The 16,296-nt window shown below is 57.9% G+C and overlaps 2 protein-coding genes across 2 annotated transcripts; one reads left to right on the top strand and one right to left on the bottom strand.

The window, feature by feature from the left end:
• Nucleotides 1-228: 228 nt before the first annotated feature.
• Nucleotides 229-7,159, bottom strand: BESB_045840 (N-acetylglucosaminyl-phosphatidylinositol biosynthetic protein PigA, family GT4 protein; the record flags this gene model as incomplete). Its single annotated transcript, XM_029363035.1, has 13 exons — nt 229-355; nt 842-1,178; nt 1,899-2,016; nt 2,342-2,383; nt 2,767-2,883; nt 3,395-3,450; nt 3,771-3,866; nt 4,362-4,439; nt 4,910-5,069; nt 5,420-5,605; nt 5,858-5,960; nt 6,426-6,576; nt 7,009-7,159. 13 exons carry the CDS (start codon nt 7,157-7,159, stop codon nt 229-231), a joined length of 1,722 nt encoding a protein of 573 aa, XP_029220401.1.
• Nucleotides 7,160-8,581: 1,422 nt separating this feature from the next.
• BESB_045850 (uncharacterized protein) lies at nt 8,582-15,923 on the top strand (the record flags this gene model as incomplete). The annotated part of the gene is made up of 9 exons (XM_029363036.1): nt 8,582-9,753; nt 10,123-10,209; nt 10,778-10,862; nt 11,188-11,309; nt 11,758-12,054; nt 12,458-12,974; nt 13,078-13,323; nt 13,641-14,855; nt 15,267-15,923. The coding sequence occupies 9 exons, from the start codon at nt 8,582-8,584 to the stop codon at nt 15,921-15,923; spliced, it is 4,398 nt and encodes a 1,465-aa protein (XP_029220402.1).
• Nucleotides 15,924-16,296: the final 373 nt, after the last annotated feature.

Genomic DNA, 16,296 nt, shown 5'->3' on the forward strand with positions numbered 1-16,296 from the left:
ATCGTAGTTTTGTAGGTATGTCTCTTGATCTACTTGAAGGCTACACATATACGTATGCATATATGCAAGATTGTAGATCACTATCCCTCGAACGAGGATTGTGCTCTTCATGCGACTTCCTCGAAGTCATTCAGTTACAGCCCTTTAGAACCGACGCTCTATGCATGCGAACGGTGCCAAACGCAGGTACGGTTTTCGCGCTGTCTATGCGCATTCGGAGGCCCAGAATTAGTGCAGCTGATCCTGGCTAGCACTCTCGCTGTTCGCGAGATTCTCGCTTTCCTCAGGTCCGCTCTCCTCAGCGAGGCAAAGAAGGATGTCGCAGGGGAAGGCTGGAACCTCTTCGATCTCGGCGCTGAAAGAGAAAAAGAGAAAAACTGTGTGGCAGCTAGGGAAAGCGGTGAGTGTCTTGTCCCCGTCGCCCAGAAGCCGCCAACAGCCCGGCGGGAGAGCCGCAGATTAGGCTTCCGCAGATCGACGCGTCACTCACGCTTGCGCGTGCAACATTTATGCACTAAAAAAATAGGTGGCGCCTCCACACAGAAGCAGAGAGACTCTACAGTTATGCGGAAGCACCACGGCCATATATATATTGATGAATTTGAGTGCGCTCGCGTTCCTCTGCACAGCCCTTGTGTCAAATGGGCGCACGTCCAGTGTAGGCTGGCGGCGACCCGATAAGCAGCGCTCGGGGGACGCAGAGGAAGACCAAGGAAATTACGTCCATAGACTGGGAGATTGCCACACGCAACTCTCTGCTTGGGCCCTCACGCAGCCGCACGCAAACGGATATGGGCACGCAGTGGTAGACGCATGCGACTCGTGAGGCTGTGTTGCTCACCTCGGGTAGAAGAACTCGAGCACGCGGATGTAAACCCACGTGATGATGGCGACGATGCAGAATATTTTTCCGCTGACTGGGCCCAACGCGTAGAGCTTACGCAGTCGCTGCACGACGAGGAACGGCGACGGGAGCGGCGGAGGCGAGGGCGGAAGCTCGAGACAGCCGCAGCAGAGAGGCGGCTTGTCACAACACGCACAAAGACTATCCTCATAGAAACTGCGCGTGTCAACCCGCGGAGACGAAGTAACGTCCTCCTCCCCCTCTAGCGAGATGCTTCTCGCGTCGTCCCGCCAGAAGGTGCGTCTCGCACAGACACAGAAGTGAGCGGCTTCGCCTTCGAACTCCGGACCCGGCTGCGAAGCCGATTCGCTGGAGAGAGACCCGGGGCAGGGAGAAGAGCGAAGAGAGAAGTCGTCGCCTTCTAGGCCTCCTCGACACTCTCCCGCCTCTGCGCACTCGCCACGTGCGAGACACACACAGCTACCGGAGCTCGGCCTGCTCTCTGGAATCGCCGCGTGCACTCGAAAACCGCTACACGGAAGAGACGAGACGCAATTTACGGCGCTTTGCGCGCCGACTGCTGAGGCCTCGACGTGCTTGATAAAATTCCCTGCGCGTCGCAAGGATGAACAGGCGGACTGGCAAGCCGAATCGGGTTCATGGGGCGCACCGCCGTCTGCGGGGAGAGGCTGAGCAGTATCGGGGGGCGCCGAAGCGGCTCGCGCGTGCAGCGAAGATGCCCAACAGCAGGCAGGGTCGCCACAGCAAGGCGCCCGCCACGAAGGCCCTGAACAACTTGAAATCTGCGAGAGAGAGGCGCCTGAAGGCGCATGCAATGCGGAGGACGACCAGCAACAACAGCTACAGGACACGCAGGTCGAGCCCGGCGGAGGGCGTCTCCGAATCGTCGGCTGCCTCTCGTCCACGTTGCCCGCCGAGTTTCCTTCTTCACCCCACGTCCTTGACTCCGTGGTCTCCTTCGCTTCGTCTCCTGTCACCGCCCCTGTCTCCGCCTGGCATACCTCGCCTTCCGCGGTTTCGGCGTATGCGTTACGCGGGTCGTCCTCGCTGGGCCCCAAAGGCGAGTGCCCGCACAGGCAGGGCGTCGCCGAAGCTGAGCACGGAGGATAGACTTTCGTCTCGGGAAAAAGCAGCGAGAAGTAGACGCGCTCCTAGAGAGACGCCAGAAACAGAAGGAACGAATTGACCCGCGCACTACGGACGAATCGACGTCTACACCGCGCTGCCGCTCTCCACGGAATTATACATACGTGAATATATATATATACAAATATCTAGGGGCGTAGATGCGGGTGCATGCCCGACGGACTGACCCAGCACGGCGTAAGTTCTCGGTTCTGCCCCAAGGCGCTCGTAATCTCGTCTACTTATAGACATATATATACATACATATATATACATATATATATATATATATACATATATGGATTTAGGGCCTCTCACAGCTCGGTGGAGGAAACGCAGGAGCAGTCTTACCACGCGGGCAGCGACGTCATGCCAGGAGTAGCGCTGAAGGATCTGCGGAGGAGACGCCATGAGAAACAGTCTCAGATCCCAGGTGCGAAGAAAAGACGCGAGTCCCCAGGCAGGTAGCACATATATATATATATATATATATATATATATATATATATATGTCTGTGCTGAGATGAATATCGTCCACATGCATTTATACGGTTGGTTCAGCCTCGCGCTACACGCATACCAAGATAGACACCCACATTCACGTCTCAGTAAATCCTCGCATCTGAGTGCACGTCTGGCTGTGCGACTGGGCGACTGAGTCGCTCCGAACACGCATAGACTTGTGCGTTCCCGCCGTGTCAATAAGTGCACGGGGAATCGCACGCGAACGTCGTGTGCGCCGAGAAGAGATGCTCTACAGCAACCGGCGGATTTACCTCGCGGTGGAAGCGAAAAGGATCCACGGTGTGAACCATAGCCACAGCCTCCGCGAGCCGCCGTTGGACTTGCAGGTCGTCGGGGTCGCAGAGCAGCACCATATGCGGCGGCAACACCTGGCACACAAACCAGATATAAACGAAGTTTTCAAATATTTTATACCACAGTTACACGTTTCCTGCTTTGCTGTAGCGACTCCATCAATTTCCCCAAATACTGAAATGTTGATTCCCTTGATATATGTTATTTTAATGCTTGTGAGACTAAGCCCGCCCGGAAGGCAGTCTTTAGGCGCTTGCGGCGCAGAATATTCTCCATCTCACGGCGGGGGGATCTACTCATCTGCCCTGTCCTCCACGTACCACCCCTGCGCCTCGACGCACACGAATGCGCTTAGCTACCAGGGCACAGGGCAAGGCGACGCGTTAGTTTCGATGCAGTTGTGAACTGACATGCAAGCACCGAGAACGAGTGTCGAGTCTACAGCACCTCCAAATCTTCGCGCAAATTCAACGGTCGGTCATCCCAGAGCGAAGCATAGCGAGAACTCGAATCTCACAGCCCGAATGTGGGATGCTGGTATCCCAGCAGGCGTGTGCAGATGCAGAAATCCACTCCCAGCCCTACCTCAGGAATGCCTCCGACGTTCGTAGACACGACGAGCATGCCACAGGCGGCTGCCTCTGTGGGCAAAGGCAAGACTCAAACGACTCGTATCAGAAAAACACTCATGCTGTAGTGTATGTGATCGGGCCTGTGCCAGCGGGGGAATCACTCAGACGACACATATGCGCAGAGAACCTTTTATGTGTGTGTAAGCATGCGCGCGCCTAAGCGATACGCCAGCAGCGCCGGCATACATTCACATATAAGGGCGCATATATCCAGACAGCTTCACCCCCCGTAGCGCCTTCACGGGAGTGGCACGACGCAAGACACACCGCAGCATGCATGCCCTATATATATATGAGTGTGTATGCCTGCGGACTTCGCAAGGTCTTACCGACGATCGCGATGCAGAAGGACTCGGTGAGCGAGGTATTGAGGAAGATGTGACCTGACTGCAGGAGAGCGCCCACTTTGTCGTGCGACACGGCGCCTGCGCGAACGCATGCGAAGAAAGCAGTTGCACGCGACTTTACTTATTGCAAAGCTTCAGAGAGGCACGCACAGATACGCAACGCAGGAAGTGCGACGGCAACACAGCAGTGGAGTACGCGAGATCGATGCGGAAAGTAAAACACCGTGCAAGCGACGGGGACCCTACGAGAGGCAGGCGACCGCCTTGGGCAGTCTGTATTTGCTTGACTATGCATCTACATACATTCCGTTCTCATGCAACTATCCACCGGCATACACACTCATGTCTGAAATACGCAACTGCGGAACGAAACGACAACTCTCCACTTTCCTCTTCGCGGGGCTCAGCATCTGACCCAGGTTGTCAGCACGAAAGCTTGTCTCGCTCCGCACAGCTAGGCAACTCTAGACTGGGGAAGAGGCATGAACTCCGCACGGTGCATCGCATGCAAACTACTTGCCCGTTTCCCTTGCTCCCTGAAACCCTTTCTGCAAGTCCGTTTTTTGGACGAACCAATTAGCTCGACGCGGTCCTGCAGGCGGTGCTTCTCTCGCATCTCTTCGAGAATGATGCGCTTGGGGCCGTCTCCGCCTGCAAAGATCCGCGACGGAAAAGAGAAACGGGGAGGAAGCGACGCGTGCGCCTACTGTCAGCTGCTTCTTTTTCTCGTTTTTCCGCGATTGCGCAGAGGCAAGGAATCGGCAGTGCGCGTCGCGTGAACGGGAGACGGCAACCCTCCGTCCGCCCTGCTCTTCTCCGCCGGCAGTTCACACGATGCAGCGGGATGCCTCAGATGCCGCTGCATCGAGGGCGAGACCGCGCGCCTCGCGGCGTCTTCCCTTCCTCCATCCCCCGCCGCCAAGGCCAACGCGGCTGAACGCAGCGCCGCATTCAACTCCAGCTGCGCCACGAGGCACCCACACGCGCAGGCGAGTCTGGCACAGAGTCGACGCAGAGCGAACGCGGCGAGGAAGAGAAAGGCACCGAAAACCTTGAGGACGTTTGGAGTCTAGGGTTGAGGGCTTTAGTTAGGGAAGCGGTGCCCAAGACGGGTTTCTCACCAATCACAAAGTTGACGTGGGGGAGCTTCTTGCAGATCGGCGGAATGACCGTCACCAGCAGGTCGATTCCTTTGCGGTATGCGAGACGCGACAGCACGACGACGCGAACCTGCGGCGGCTGCGGCCGCTTCGCAGGATCAGGAACCAAGGTGCTTGCGTCCTGAAGACACAGCGACAGGCGCGCGGCGGAAAGAAACAGACATACACACCGACCCGCGAAAGACGCGGCACACAGCCGGACGCTCAGGGCGCCCACTTTAATATGTAGTTGTTTAACGAAGGTCTACTGTGCTAGCATGGTTTCGAGAACGGTGTGAGCCCCCGAAGAGGGGCGTAAGGACTCCGCGCGAGCCCGCGCTTGATAACCACCCCGTCTGCCAGCTTCCAAGCAGAGATGATTACCGCGATGTTGAAGTCCAACCCATGTAGCTGTCCTAAGCAGCCCAGTGGGGTGCTTGTGCAGTGCAGTCAAAACGACCTGGCGCCTCGGCCTCTGAATGCTGCTCTTACGACTGCGTTGCTGATGACAGAGACGCGCGACGGGTGGATTCCCGCGCGCAGCACGAAGTTCTCGCGATGCGTGTGCGAGACACAGATGCACGCGTCGAGGTCGTGGAGAGAAAAGCGAACGATTTTGTTCAGGTGGATGCAGGCCATATCATCGAAGCCGAACAAGCTGTGGTCAGTGTACGCCACCTGCAGAAAGAGGCGAGTTTTCCGCACACAAAAATACCAAGCCTTCCGCTCATCGCGACGACCCGCCCAGGGATTGCCGATTCGCGGCCGCCACGTGAAAAGACTTCGCGCGTTGCTGAGCGAGCACCTTTCTGCAGAGAGGGGTCTGCTGCACACAGTGCATCCTGCGCCCAAGGCGGCAGGCGACGCGGTGGAAGCGTGTCCGTTCTTTGTCTCTCGCACGCATGCCGGGGTGATTCGGATTTCGCTCACTTGCATGCCAAGCGCCCGCGCAATCATCAGCGTCTCGTGAGCAAGCGTGCTGGTCGACTGATGTCCGTGCACGATGTCTACTCGCTCCCGCAGCAGAATGTTCCTAAAGGAAAACCGCCGTGGACGCCGTCAGCACATACACTCATACTAACACATATATATATATATATATATATATATATATATATATAGTTATAAACGTGCCTGTGTGCGCGTGAGCCGGTCTGCCGCGTACATATATATATATATATATAGGTTTGCATATATAAGGGTGCACCTGTGAGAGAGTGGAAAGTCTGTGCGTCTCCATATGTCGCGACGCGATGAATATCAACTCCGCGGGGCTACAGAGGACGCGAGAATCCAGAGAGAACGAGGGAGGCCATGGCGTCGAGACGCCTGCATGCGCGAAAAGTCGACGGCCGCGACGCACCCGCTCAACGCGGCAACGGCACGAAAAAAGAAGAAAATGAAAAATGCATCCCTCACAACTGCCAGAGGCGGCTTGCGACGGCGGCGAGGGGCGGCGGCGCGGGAACGGCGAGCGTGGGCGCACGCGGAAGCTCACCGAATGAGAGGGAAGAAGGCGAAAAACGTCGGGAGCGTGGCGTTGTTCGCAACCGGAAGAAATGGGAGGTAGTAAACTTTCAGTCCGTTGGACAGATACCGCACGCCATATCGCTTCTTCGCGTAGTGCGTGATGACGACAACTTTGAAACCTGCGAGGATACACACAGAAACACGAGAGCGAAAAGCAGCGTCTCGATGAAGAGGAATGCCGCCCAGTACACGTGAACGGCTTTCGGAGGGTGACACACAGCTACACAGGAAGTCCAGCAAGCAAATGCGGACTCGACGGCAGAGAAGCACCTCGCAAGACGCGAAAGCACGAAGTGAGACAGGTACGCCTCAAGAAAAAGAAAGAAGGAAACAGAGGGAAATCGTCGGTCACGAAGATGACTGGAACAGGTGCGGGACGAAAAGAACACATGTACCCATGTAAATAGAATATATATATATATATACATATATTCTACACATATATCCATATCCATATATATGTATATACATATGTGGAGTTGTATGTGTGGAGGAGAGGCGAAGGCGAAAGAGCGAAGGTCAGGAGGCTTCAGCATAACTATTGCACGTACCTCGCTGAATGAGACATTGCGAGAGATTGTAAATGTGCGTCTCAATCCCTCCCAAGCTAGGGAAAAAGAAATCGCTCGCCATGCAAATGCAGAGCTGTCTGCGGCGCCTCGGGGGGGGCTGCGCAAGCCCCGCCCCCTTGAAACCCTCCATCGCACGCGAAGCGCTCAGAAAAAGCCATAAAACGCAGATTCGCAGGCAAGAAGTGGAGACTAGAAACCGCGCCTCCACGCCGGAAAGAGCAGCGAGACTCTTCGCCGCATGCGCAGGCCGCCTCTACACCGACAGAAACGTCTGAACAGACAAGGCACATGAACATTCACATATACATATGTGCAGAGTCAAACGTGCAAACAAATATCTATACACATACATATACACACATACGTAGATGTATACATACGCATTTGTGTATGCATGCGCACATGGGCGCATTCCAGAAGGCATTCCGGCAGGAGTGAACGCAGGAGGACATAATCTCTCCATATAGATGCACCATGGACATGCGTGGAAAAAAAGCGGAGGGCGAGGCTGGTTAAACAGCTTCTCCGCTTGACGAGAAATTGGGAAGCGCCAGCGCCTTTGGCAGCGGAGGCGATCGCTGCAACCGAAAGAGTATAGGCTCTAAGGTTTAGAAAGACTACGGATTAGGCAGGCGCTCAGAGAGGAAACTGAAGGAAGAGAAAGAAGGAAATCCAAGGAAAAAGTAAGGGAAAAGGAAACACGGACGGAGCGAGGCAAGTTAAAGGGCGCCGAAACTGAACCGCAGATACGTTTTGTCTCGGAGTTGCGAGGCGAGACAGAGATGCGCGAGGGTCATGCAGCTGAGAAAAACGAGCAGGGAGAGAAACCGAGACGAAGAAGAGACAAGCCTCTTTGCTTTGATAAACAGAAATGCAGAACGACGCCTCAGGCGAAGGAAACATTATGTCTTGGCGCCTGAGCCTCTCGGCGATGCGCTTCTTGCATGCATGCAGCCACGACGAAAAGGCCGATAGGTTTGTTTCGCAGGAAGAGATCACTCAAATGGGATAAGTTTGACTTGCAAGCGCGTCATCCATCTCTCGTTTGCCCGCTTGTTCTGCTGTGATAGCTGCCTTTTCGTGTGCGACTCCCTCCCACTTTCTCTCTCTCGCGAGCCAGTCGAGTCGCTCGGCGACCCTCGGCACACTTCGAGACACACGCACTTGCCCCGCCGTGGGAGAGACGGCGGCGAGCAGAGACAGGACGCGGAAGATTCTAAAAAGGCGCAGCTGTCTCTGAGAGGAGACTCTTCGTATGTAGGCTCCAGCGGGCGCTTTTGAATCTCCGCGGCCTCCAATGCCTTTCGAGAAAGCTGGAGTTCTGCGAGCAGGGCGAAGGAAGGATGGAGCGACGAAGACGCGACTGGGAGGCGAAGGAGGAAGGGGCGAGGAGGCAGAAGCGCTGAGGAGACCTCCGTCCGCGTTGAGCTGAGTCGTTATTCAGCCGGCAAAAAAGAAAAACTCGCTGTGTGATGTCTGGCCGCGCGCGGCAGCCAAGACGGCGGCGGCGGAGCTTCGTTTGCAGTCCCACGCGGAAAAAAAACCAGCGAAGATGGAGGCGTCCGCGCTCCTCTGTTTTCTCCTTCCCGTCTCCCGCTCCCGGTTTCTTCGGTCGGCAGCCCCGAAGCAAGGCAGCGAAGGCTGGATTCTCCATTTTCTCACTGTGTTTTGCGCGCTCTTTCTCTCGCTCGTGTCTCCGTCGTCGTGGCAATCACCGCCGCCTGCTAGGCCGGCGCTGCGCACGGGCCTCGCTGTCCGAGCCGATCGGAGACCTTCCCTCGTCGTCCGCCGCTCACGTTTCGAGTCGCCCTCGTCCCCGCTGCTCGCAAACGCCGCGGCATTCTGTTTGCTCCTCGCCGACCTGCGATCCACTTCTCTCTCACCTGGTATCTCTTGTTCCCCTTCCTGCGTCGCCTTCGCCTCTCCAGCGCCTCGCAGACCTGTGATCTCTTCGAAATCTGTCGCGTTTCTGTCTCCACTGTCCTACAGCCTTGCACCCACCTTGTCTCATTTCTCGGCTGCGCGTCTCCGCGCCCACGGACTGCACGTGCCGCGGCGCGACGGCGCTCGCGCACTGCGTCGCTCTTCGTCTTTTCTTTCTCGGTCTTTCTCTCTTTCTTCCAGAGGGCATTTTCCGTCTTTTCTGTCTTGCTGCGCGTCGAGCGCGACGCTTGATCAACCAAACCTTTCCTCCGTACCCGCGAACTCTCCTCGCTCATCCCTTTCCCTGAGCGACTTTCCCGAGCCGCCGCCGCCTGAGAGCAGTGAGCCGCTGCGGCGAGACGCAGAGGGACGGGGAGACGCGGTGCGGAGGCCTGACAACGTTGCGACAGATAGGGTCGACGGCGAAAATCCCCTCCCACGCTCCAACGTCGTCGTCGCGCGCTTCGCGCCGAGCCCGACTGGCGCGCTGCATGTCGGCGGCGCCCGCGTCGCGGTGTTCAACTATCTTTTCGTGGAGAAGCAACGCCGCGCAGAAGAGATGCGAAAGCGAGACGAGAGAAGCTCGTCATGCGCAGAGCCCTGTGGCCTCTCGCCCCTCCGTGCGTCCGCTGGCGCGGAGGCCTCTGAGTCGCCTGCGTCGTCCTCCGTCCCTTCGCGACTCGCCTCTCGCCTGTCTCCTCGCCGCACACGGCCAACCTTCCTCCTGCGGATAGACGACACAGACGAGAAGCGCAGCGCCGCGCACGCGGGTGTCACCGCCGCTATCCTCCGCGATCTTCGGTGAGTGAAAGTTGAGGGAGAGAGCTACGCTTCGCTCCCGCTCTTGGACTCCTCGCTCTGTTGTCTGAAGGGCGGGTGTCGAAGGCTGACATGTCGGTTTAGGTCTCAACGTGTAGGCTGCAAATGAAGTGGCGCTGAGAGCGATGCTTTCCCGTGAAGAAGACGTCCTCCAGAGCAGAGTGTAGGGAAATCGCAAACGCCGTGGAAGCCGCAGGCGCGCCCGTCTGCATCGTTCTTTCGTCGGTGCCTCGGGCTGTCTCTGACAGGATAACGGGCGAGGCTCGCCGGCGCATGAACGCGTCTTTTAGTTCCCTGCTTCACAGCTGCTCGCGACGGTTCCCGCTCCTTTTCTCTTTTGGCTCTCCGCAGGTGGCTGGGCATCGCCTGGGACGAAGGCCCCGAAGTGGGCGGCGCTGTCGGGCCCTACTTCCAGTCGCAGCGCGCGCCGTTCTACGCGTGAGTGAAGAGTCTGGATAGCCTCACCGTGGCGCCACAGACTCAAAGCGTCGGCTGCGAAGGGGAGACAGGCGAACCCCACAGCAGGAGTCGGCAGTGAAGAAGGGGACACGGGGATCCTGAGGTCGCGAGAGTGGCGTTCACCCTCTAGACGCGCAGTCCAAACGCGGAGAATGGGTTTAGAAGGCGGGCGTGCGCGCCCGCGGTCGACTGAGGATCGTTTAGTAAAGGAACAAAGGGGGTGGACCTCAGAGCAAGTCAATGAACAAGAAGTGCGGGAGGATGTGACGAGACGGGAGGTAGTCACTGGCATTCCCCTAACGTTCTCGTTGTGCGCCTTGCCCCGGTCATGCGCCGTCTGTTCACGAGCCTGTATCTGTATGTCGATTTAACCATATACATATATTGATACTTTGTATACATGCATGAATTATCCGCAGACACGCGTGGCATGCGTTTCGCTGCAGCACACACACACACGGTACACGAGCCTTGCTCTTTTCACCTCGTTCGCCTCTGCTCCGACGTCATTTCGGTGCTGGCCTGGATTGTTTTGTTTTCCGCGTAGCGACGTCGGACGGCATCTGGTTGCCGAAGGGCACCTGTATCCGTGTTTCTGCACCAAGGAAGACTTGCTCCGGCTTCGTCACGAGGTGAGGCGGGTGTGCGGGTTGGCGGCTCCAGCGACATTGTCGATGCTGAAAGCGTCCGATTCCTTGCAGCCAGTCGCCGCACCCAGAGTCCACGCTTCCGGTGTCACACTGGGGCTCTGGATTCCCTCGTAGACATTCGCGGTGTCACACGCGTTAGTGCCCAGACTGAGCGTCTGCGACTCTCAGCGACTATACGGCGGGCGGGTACGACGCTGGTGCGAGCCTCCGTTCTCCTCTGTCTCTTCAGTGAGCGCGCGCTTTCTCTCTAGCTCCATACCGCCGCCTCTCGTCGTGCGACTCTCCCTGGTGTGTCTTCGGTCTTCAGGCTGTTGAAGCGGGTCGGCCGCCGCGGTACGACGGACGCTGTCTCGCGCTCTCTACGGCCGAGCGAACGAGCAGGCTGCGCGCCGCGCAAGAGCGAAATGCGTCCTTCACGCTGCGCTTCAAGTAGGAAAGCTATTCGGCGCACGCACACGTTTCTCTGAGATCACTCTCTGCGCGGGTCACACTGCGTGGCCTTCTACCGCAGGCGGCGCGCGCTTCAACACGACAGCGACAGGCGCTCGCTTGCTGGCTTTGTGCACCTCCGCTGGACTGTGTCTGAACGGTCATTATGAACTGTGGGCTCGGCGCCTGGAGCGCGTTAGTCTCGGCTTCTGGATCTGCAACAGGTTCGCAAAGAACCGATCGTTGATCACGCAGCTGGCGCACACGCAGTGCGCCGGGTGGCGAGATCCCTTGATCTGCGGAAGTGTATTGAGTCGATGTAGACTTCTTCTTCGAGGGATAATATGACCGCTTGGGGGGCGCTCGCTCCGCGAGACGCAGCGTGCGGCTTTCCGATACGTCAATATGGCCTAACTGTTTCGCTTTTTACATTGGGCTGCCGCTTCAGAGTCCCCGAGGGCCTCGGCTCCCTGTGCATCACCGACGCGCTCCGAGGCCCGGTTGAGTTCGACCCAGCGACTACAGTTTCGGACTTTGTCTGCTTCCGTCGCGTCTTTTGCGACAAAGGGGACGCGAAAGAGAGGCCAGGAGGTCCTGCTGCAGCGAAATCCGAGGCGCACTCTCTCGAGGAGTGGCGACTCGATCTGCGCGACCCTGTTTACAACTTCTGCACGGCTGTCGACGACTGCGCGATGGGCGTCACGCACGTCATCAGGGGCGTGGATCACCTCATCAACACGGCGAGGTATGAACACGGAAAACGACGAGACATGAGTCTCCAGCTCTGCATATCGCATCTTGCAATTCCTCAAACTCTGCGGCGCACGGGTGCGAGGTCATGCCCGCCTGCTGCCCCTCTCGAGCTTGTCTACCATACCTAACTGCCTCGACGACCACTCCCGCAGCAGTACTCGGCTGGCCTACAACTATATATATACATATATATATGTGTATGTATTTATGTTTGTATGTATGTATTCGTGAATGTGTTTCTCTATGCTTACGTAGGCGTATGTCTAGTATGTGCTGGTGTACATTTACACACACACACCCGAGCGCCTCCACATCTATATTTGTATATATCTGGAGACGTGTGAGCTCGTGGGGTGAAAGCCTGCTGGAGTTTCGCGTGTGTGTTGTTTCTCCAGTCAGGTGCTTGTGCTTCGCGCCCTCGGTGCGCCTGTCCCCACGTACTGCCACGGCGGTCTGTTGGTGTCGGCCGACGGGCGCTCAAAGATAAGCAAACGCAGCCTTGCAGAGACAGCCCGGGAGCCTTCGCGGTGTGCTGCCCAGAGCGGCAGACCTACTGGCGAAGCTGAGCGCGACAGCGCGCGGCAACGCGGAGGGGTACGGCGCGACAAGGCAGCGTCGCACCCGGTTCGCGCGTTGTTCATTGCGCGGCTGGAAAGAAGAGAGACAGCGGAAACGGCGGCGACGAAGGACGCCAGCAGGGAGCTCCCGCTCGCTCATCCAGACGCTGCTGAAGAAGAGACGAGTTGGCCTGACGAGGACGCCGCGGGAGAGAAGCGGCGCTCAGCCTGCGAGGGGCTAGGCCATAACGAGGGCGACGCCTCAGAACCCTCGCCGTACCTGGTGGAAGGCCTGCGCGCGCGAGGCTTCCTGCCGGAGGCTGTGGTGCTGTGTCTGGCTGGCGCACATGACAAAGTGACCAGGCAAGCAGACACACCCGCACCAAAAGCCCAACTGCCAGCCCGCAACGCGTCACGCGGGCGCTTTGAGGCACGTGTTCTGCGTGTGCTGTTCGCAGTTAGAAGTGTCTTCCAGCCACGCCTTGGCCTGCACGCCATGTTTCCGTCGCACTGTCGACGCGGTGTTCGCTGTTTTCCCGCCCTCGCCGGTGCCTCGCGCATCTTTCCTCTATTTTCTCTCTTTTTCTTCTTTCCACAGGCTCTCGGATTTGGCAGGCGCGATTTCGCTGACAAGCATCGGCGCCTCAAACCTCGTCTTTGACCGAAATCTTCTTCTGCACGTCCACTTCAGGTGCATTCGACAGGTACGCGAGGCCTGCGTCTGTCGCCTCGTGGTGCGTTGCAATTTTCGCTGGCTGCTTCCTCTTATTCTTCTCTTCTGCCCTCGTCCATGCGCGTGTCGGCGTCAGCTGCTTGTGGGCCCGCTCGCCGCTCCTCTTTGCGGGGTATGTTGGTTTTTTTTGCTACACGATCGAGCGGTCCGTTCATCTGATTGCGCGCATGCAGCGCATTCTAGCCTCTCGCCTCTATTCCTCCTGGTTCCCTTCCTGTGGCGCGCTCTCCTTGAGGGGTCGGCTTATATCCGGGAGTGCCTATCGGGTCTTCTCTGCGTTCGGTGCAGGCCGTTGAACAAGACGATCACTCTCTCCTCTTGAGGCACTTTGCAGCTGTGCTTACCTTGGCGCTGGAGCGAAGACGAACGCGGCAGAACGGACTATCCGATGAGACGACGGAGTCTTTGTCCAGCAAGGAAAGAGATGAAGAAGACGAAGCGCCTCCTCCCGAGGGTGTGCGGCCGAAGGGATTCGCAGAGGACGAGGCGGGAAAGCCGCCGAGCGACTGGAGACGAGCGTTTGGGGCTGAGCTGCTCGCGGAGCTCTTTGGCCTTGGCGAGCGCAGTTCGTTCTCGAGGGCCTTCGATGCGAAAGGGGCGTCCGAAGCGCGCGAAGAAAGGGAGATGGCGTTGAGAGACCTGCTGCTTTTAGCGTCGTCGCTGCTTCTTCCTCAGCACGTCCATCCGGCTGCTGTTCTGGAGAGCCTGGCGCAGGCGCTCCACTCAGGGTTGGAGGAATCCCCGCGCAGGTCGCCGGCGCAGGACCGGAAAGAGGAGCAAACAGAAATCCTCCGGCACGAAAGAGAAGGCGAAGAAAGATCGAGACGTGGCGGCTTGGGCGAGGAGGCACCGGGGAGCGCAGCCGCCAGGGGGACAGAAGCACACAGCCGAGAGGCCAGAAAGGGACTCGACAACTGCAACGAAACCGATGGCAGCTGCGAGCCTGCAAAAAGGAGGGAAAAAGGGGAGGACGAGCTCGAGGGCGCGGAGCGAGATGCGTACGGAGGGACGCCAACACAGCCCGAGCGAGAGCGCCTACGGGCGCGCACACTTCCAAAGACGCTTGTCGAAAACTTCGAGGCCTTCCAACGCCTGGCGCGGTATCTGATTCGGCCGGCGGATCCTGGGGCCTTGCCAGAGATCCTGCGAGTCCTCGGCGAAATGCGAGCAGCGCACGATCGCGCCGAATCCGTGCCTTTACCCCGCACAGCGGACTCTCCACGGCCTCCTACGGCGTCACACTCGGCTCACGCGCCTTCGCCCGAGGCGCGCACACCTGTTGCCACTTGTATGATCTCTTCGCCGCCCCGTTCTACTGACGCAATGTCTCTGCCTGCGCCGCTTCCGCAGCTGCGAGACCGGCGCGAGGCGGCGCACCGGGTCTTCGCGAACTGGGCGGCCAGAACGTCCGCGGCGTGCGGCATTCCGCAGAAAAAGCTCTTCTTCTACCTGCTTCGGTTCGCGCTCACCGGCAGAGAAGAAGGACCCCCGCTTTGGCAGCTCGTGAGTTCAGGCAGTCTTTGACGGCGATAGGGCCTTGACGATTTGCCTGCTTGTAGGATCGCGTCTACACGCCACATGCGTGAATCTCAGTAAATGGATTCACCTGTACATGTATATCCAGGTATGGCCGTGCATCTGTTTTAGCATTGGCTGTGCCTGTTTCCGTGTCCATGCGGCTGCATCTGATGGCAGGCGTTCAGCCGCGCCTCTTGCTCAGCTGCGATGTGTTTTATGCGGGAGCGTGTCGAAAATGGTGAGCGGCCGTCTATATCGTGCGTTGCCTTTGTCAGTATCCCCAGTGCCCACTGGCAGAAGTGTGTGCTCACGACGTAGCGTCTCAGGTCTTCTCATCCAGATCTCGGGAGAGGAGGGCAGACCGAACCGGCGACCGATGTGCGTGTTTCTTTATAGCTCCTTCTGCTGGACTTCGCCGAGCGCGCGGGTGTTGTGCGGAGAGCTGCGCATTCCGCCGTCAGCGCGTCAGGTGAGGAGGCGAAAATCCTCGACTCTGCACACGCCTGTTTGAAGGCAGACGTGCAGACAGGAAGCCAGTCTGGAGCGACTGGAAAGGCGTGTGGAAAGCCCGGCATGCCTGAAGCGGGAAACGTGGTGACAGCTCCCGCGGCCGAGCAGGAGAGCACCGAAGAGATCGCCCGCCAAATTCCAGTAAACCCCCCCAGTGGGACCCGGTTCGTCGGTATAACGCGGAAACCAGAGGAGATGGAGGAAGCAAAGTCCACGCCAGCCAAACAAAACGAGAGGTATTCAACGGAGAAGACAAGAGGTCGGGATGGTGAAGGTAATCCAGAACAAAGAAACGCTCTAGAACGCCAACCTCTCTCCGCAGAGATGGCGAAGGGGGTGGCGAGCTGCGGAGCTAGAGAAGCGAGGAACGAGCCTGATGCAGCGAAATGCAGTTTCGAGGAGACGGACGGAGACCGGAACAGTGTTTCCGCGGTCTCGGCGTCTCTCCCCCTAGCGTTCGACTCTTTAGCCGACAGGCTCGGCATCCTGAGTGAATTTGTGCAAAATCTACAAAGGCGGAAAACTCCGCTCACCGAACTGTGACTGCAGCAAGCAGAACGAGCGATCTACGGATGGTCCCCCCCTGAACGGTCTCTGCCTGTTATGTTTGTTTTCTGGTAACAGTCGGATTCAGGCTTTTATTCTACATATAAATATATCTATATATAAAGTCCGATATGGGCGCGGATGCCCTATACGTTGATGTGTGAGGCAATGTCTGTCGCCAGAAGCGTTTCGGTGTGGCTCGGGATGGTGCCCGCCCTGAACCGTTCGTGTCCATGGGTCATTGTCGGAAGTCAGGAAAATCCTCAGCGCGTTTCGTTTCAGCGGGCATCCTGTGTATGCAAGTGTTGAAGGCGTTGACAGCGGGAGACGCGGCTGACGCTCGCGGACATCCAGGCGCAGTCGCCGGCGA

This window comes from Besnoitia besnoiti, chromosome III (genome assembly GCF_002563875.1).
Source record: "Besnoitia besnoiti strain Bb-Ger1 chromosome III, whole genome shotgun sequence".
Taxonomy (NCBI): Eukaryota; Apicomplexa; class Conoidasida; order Eucoccidiorida; family Sarcocystidae; genus Besnoitia; species Besnoitia besnoiti.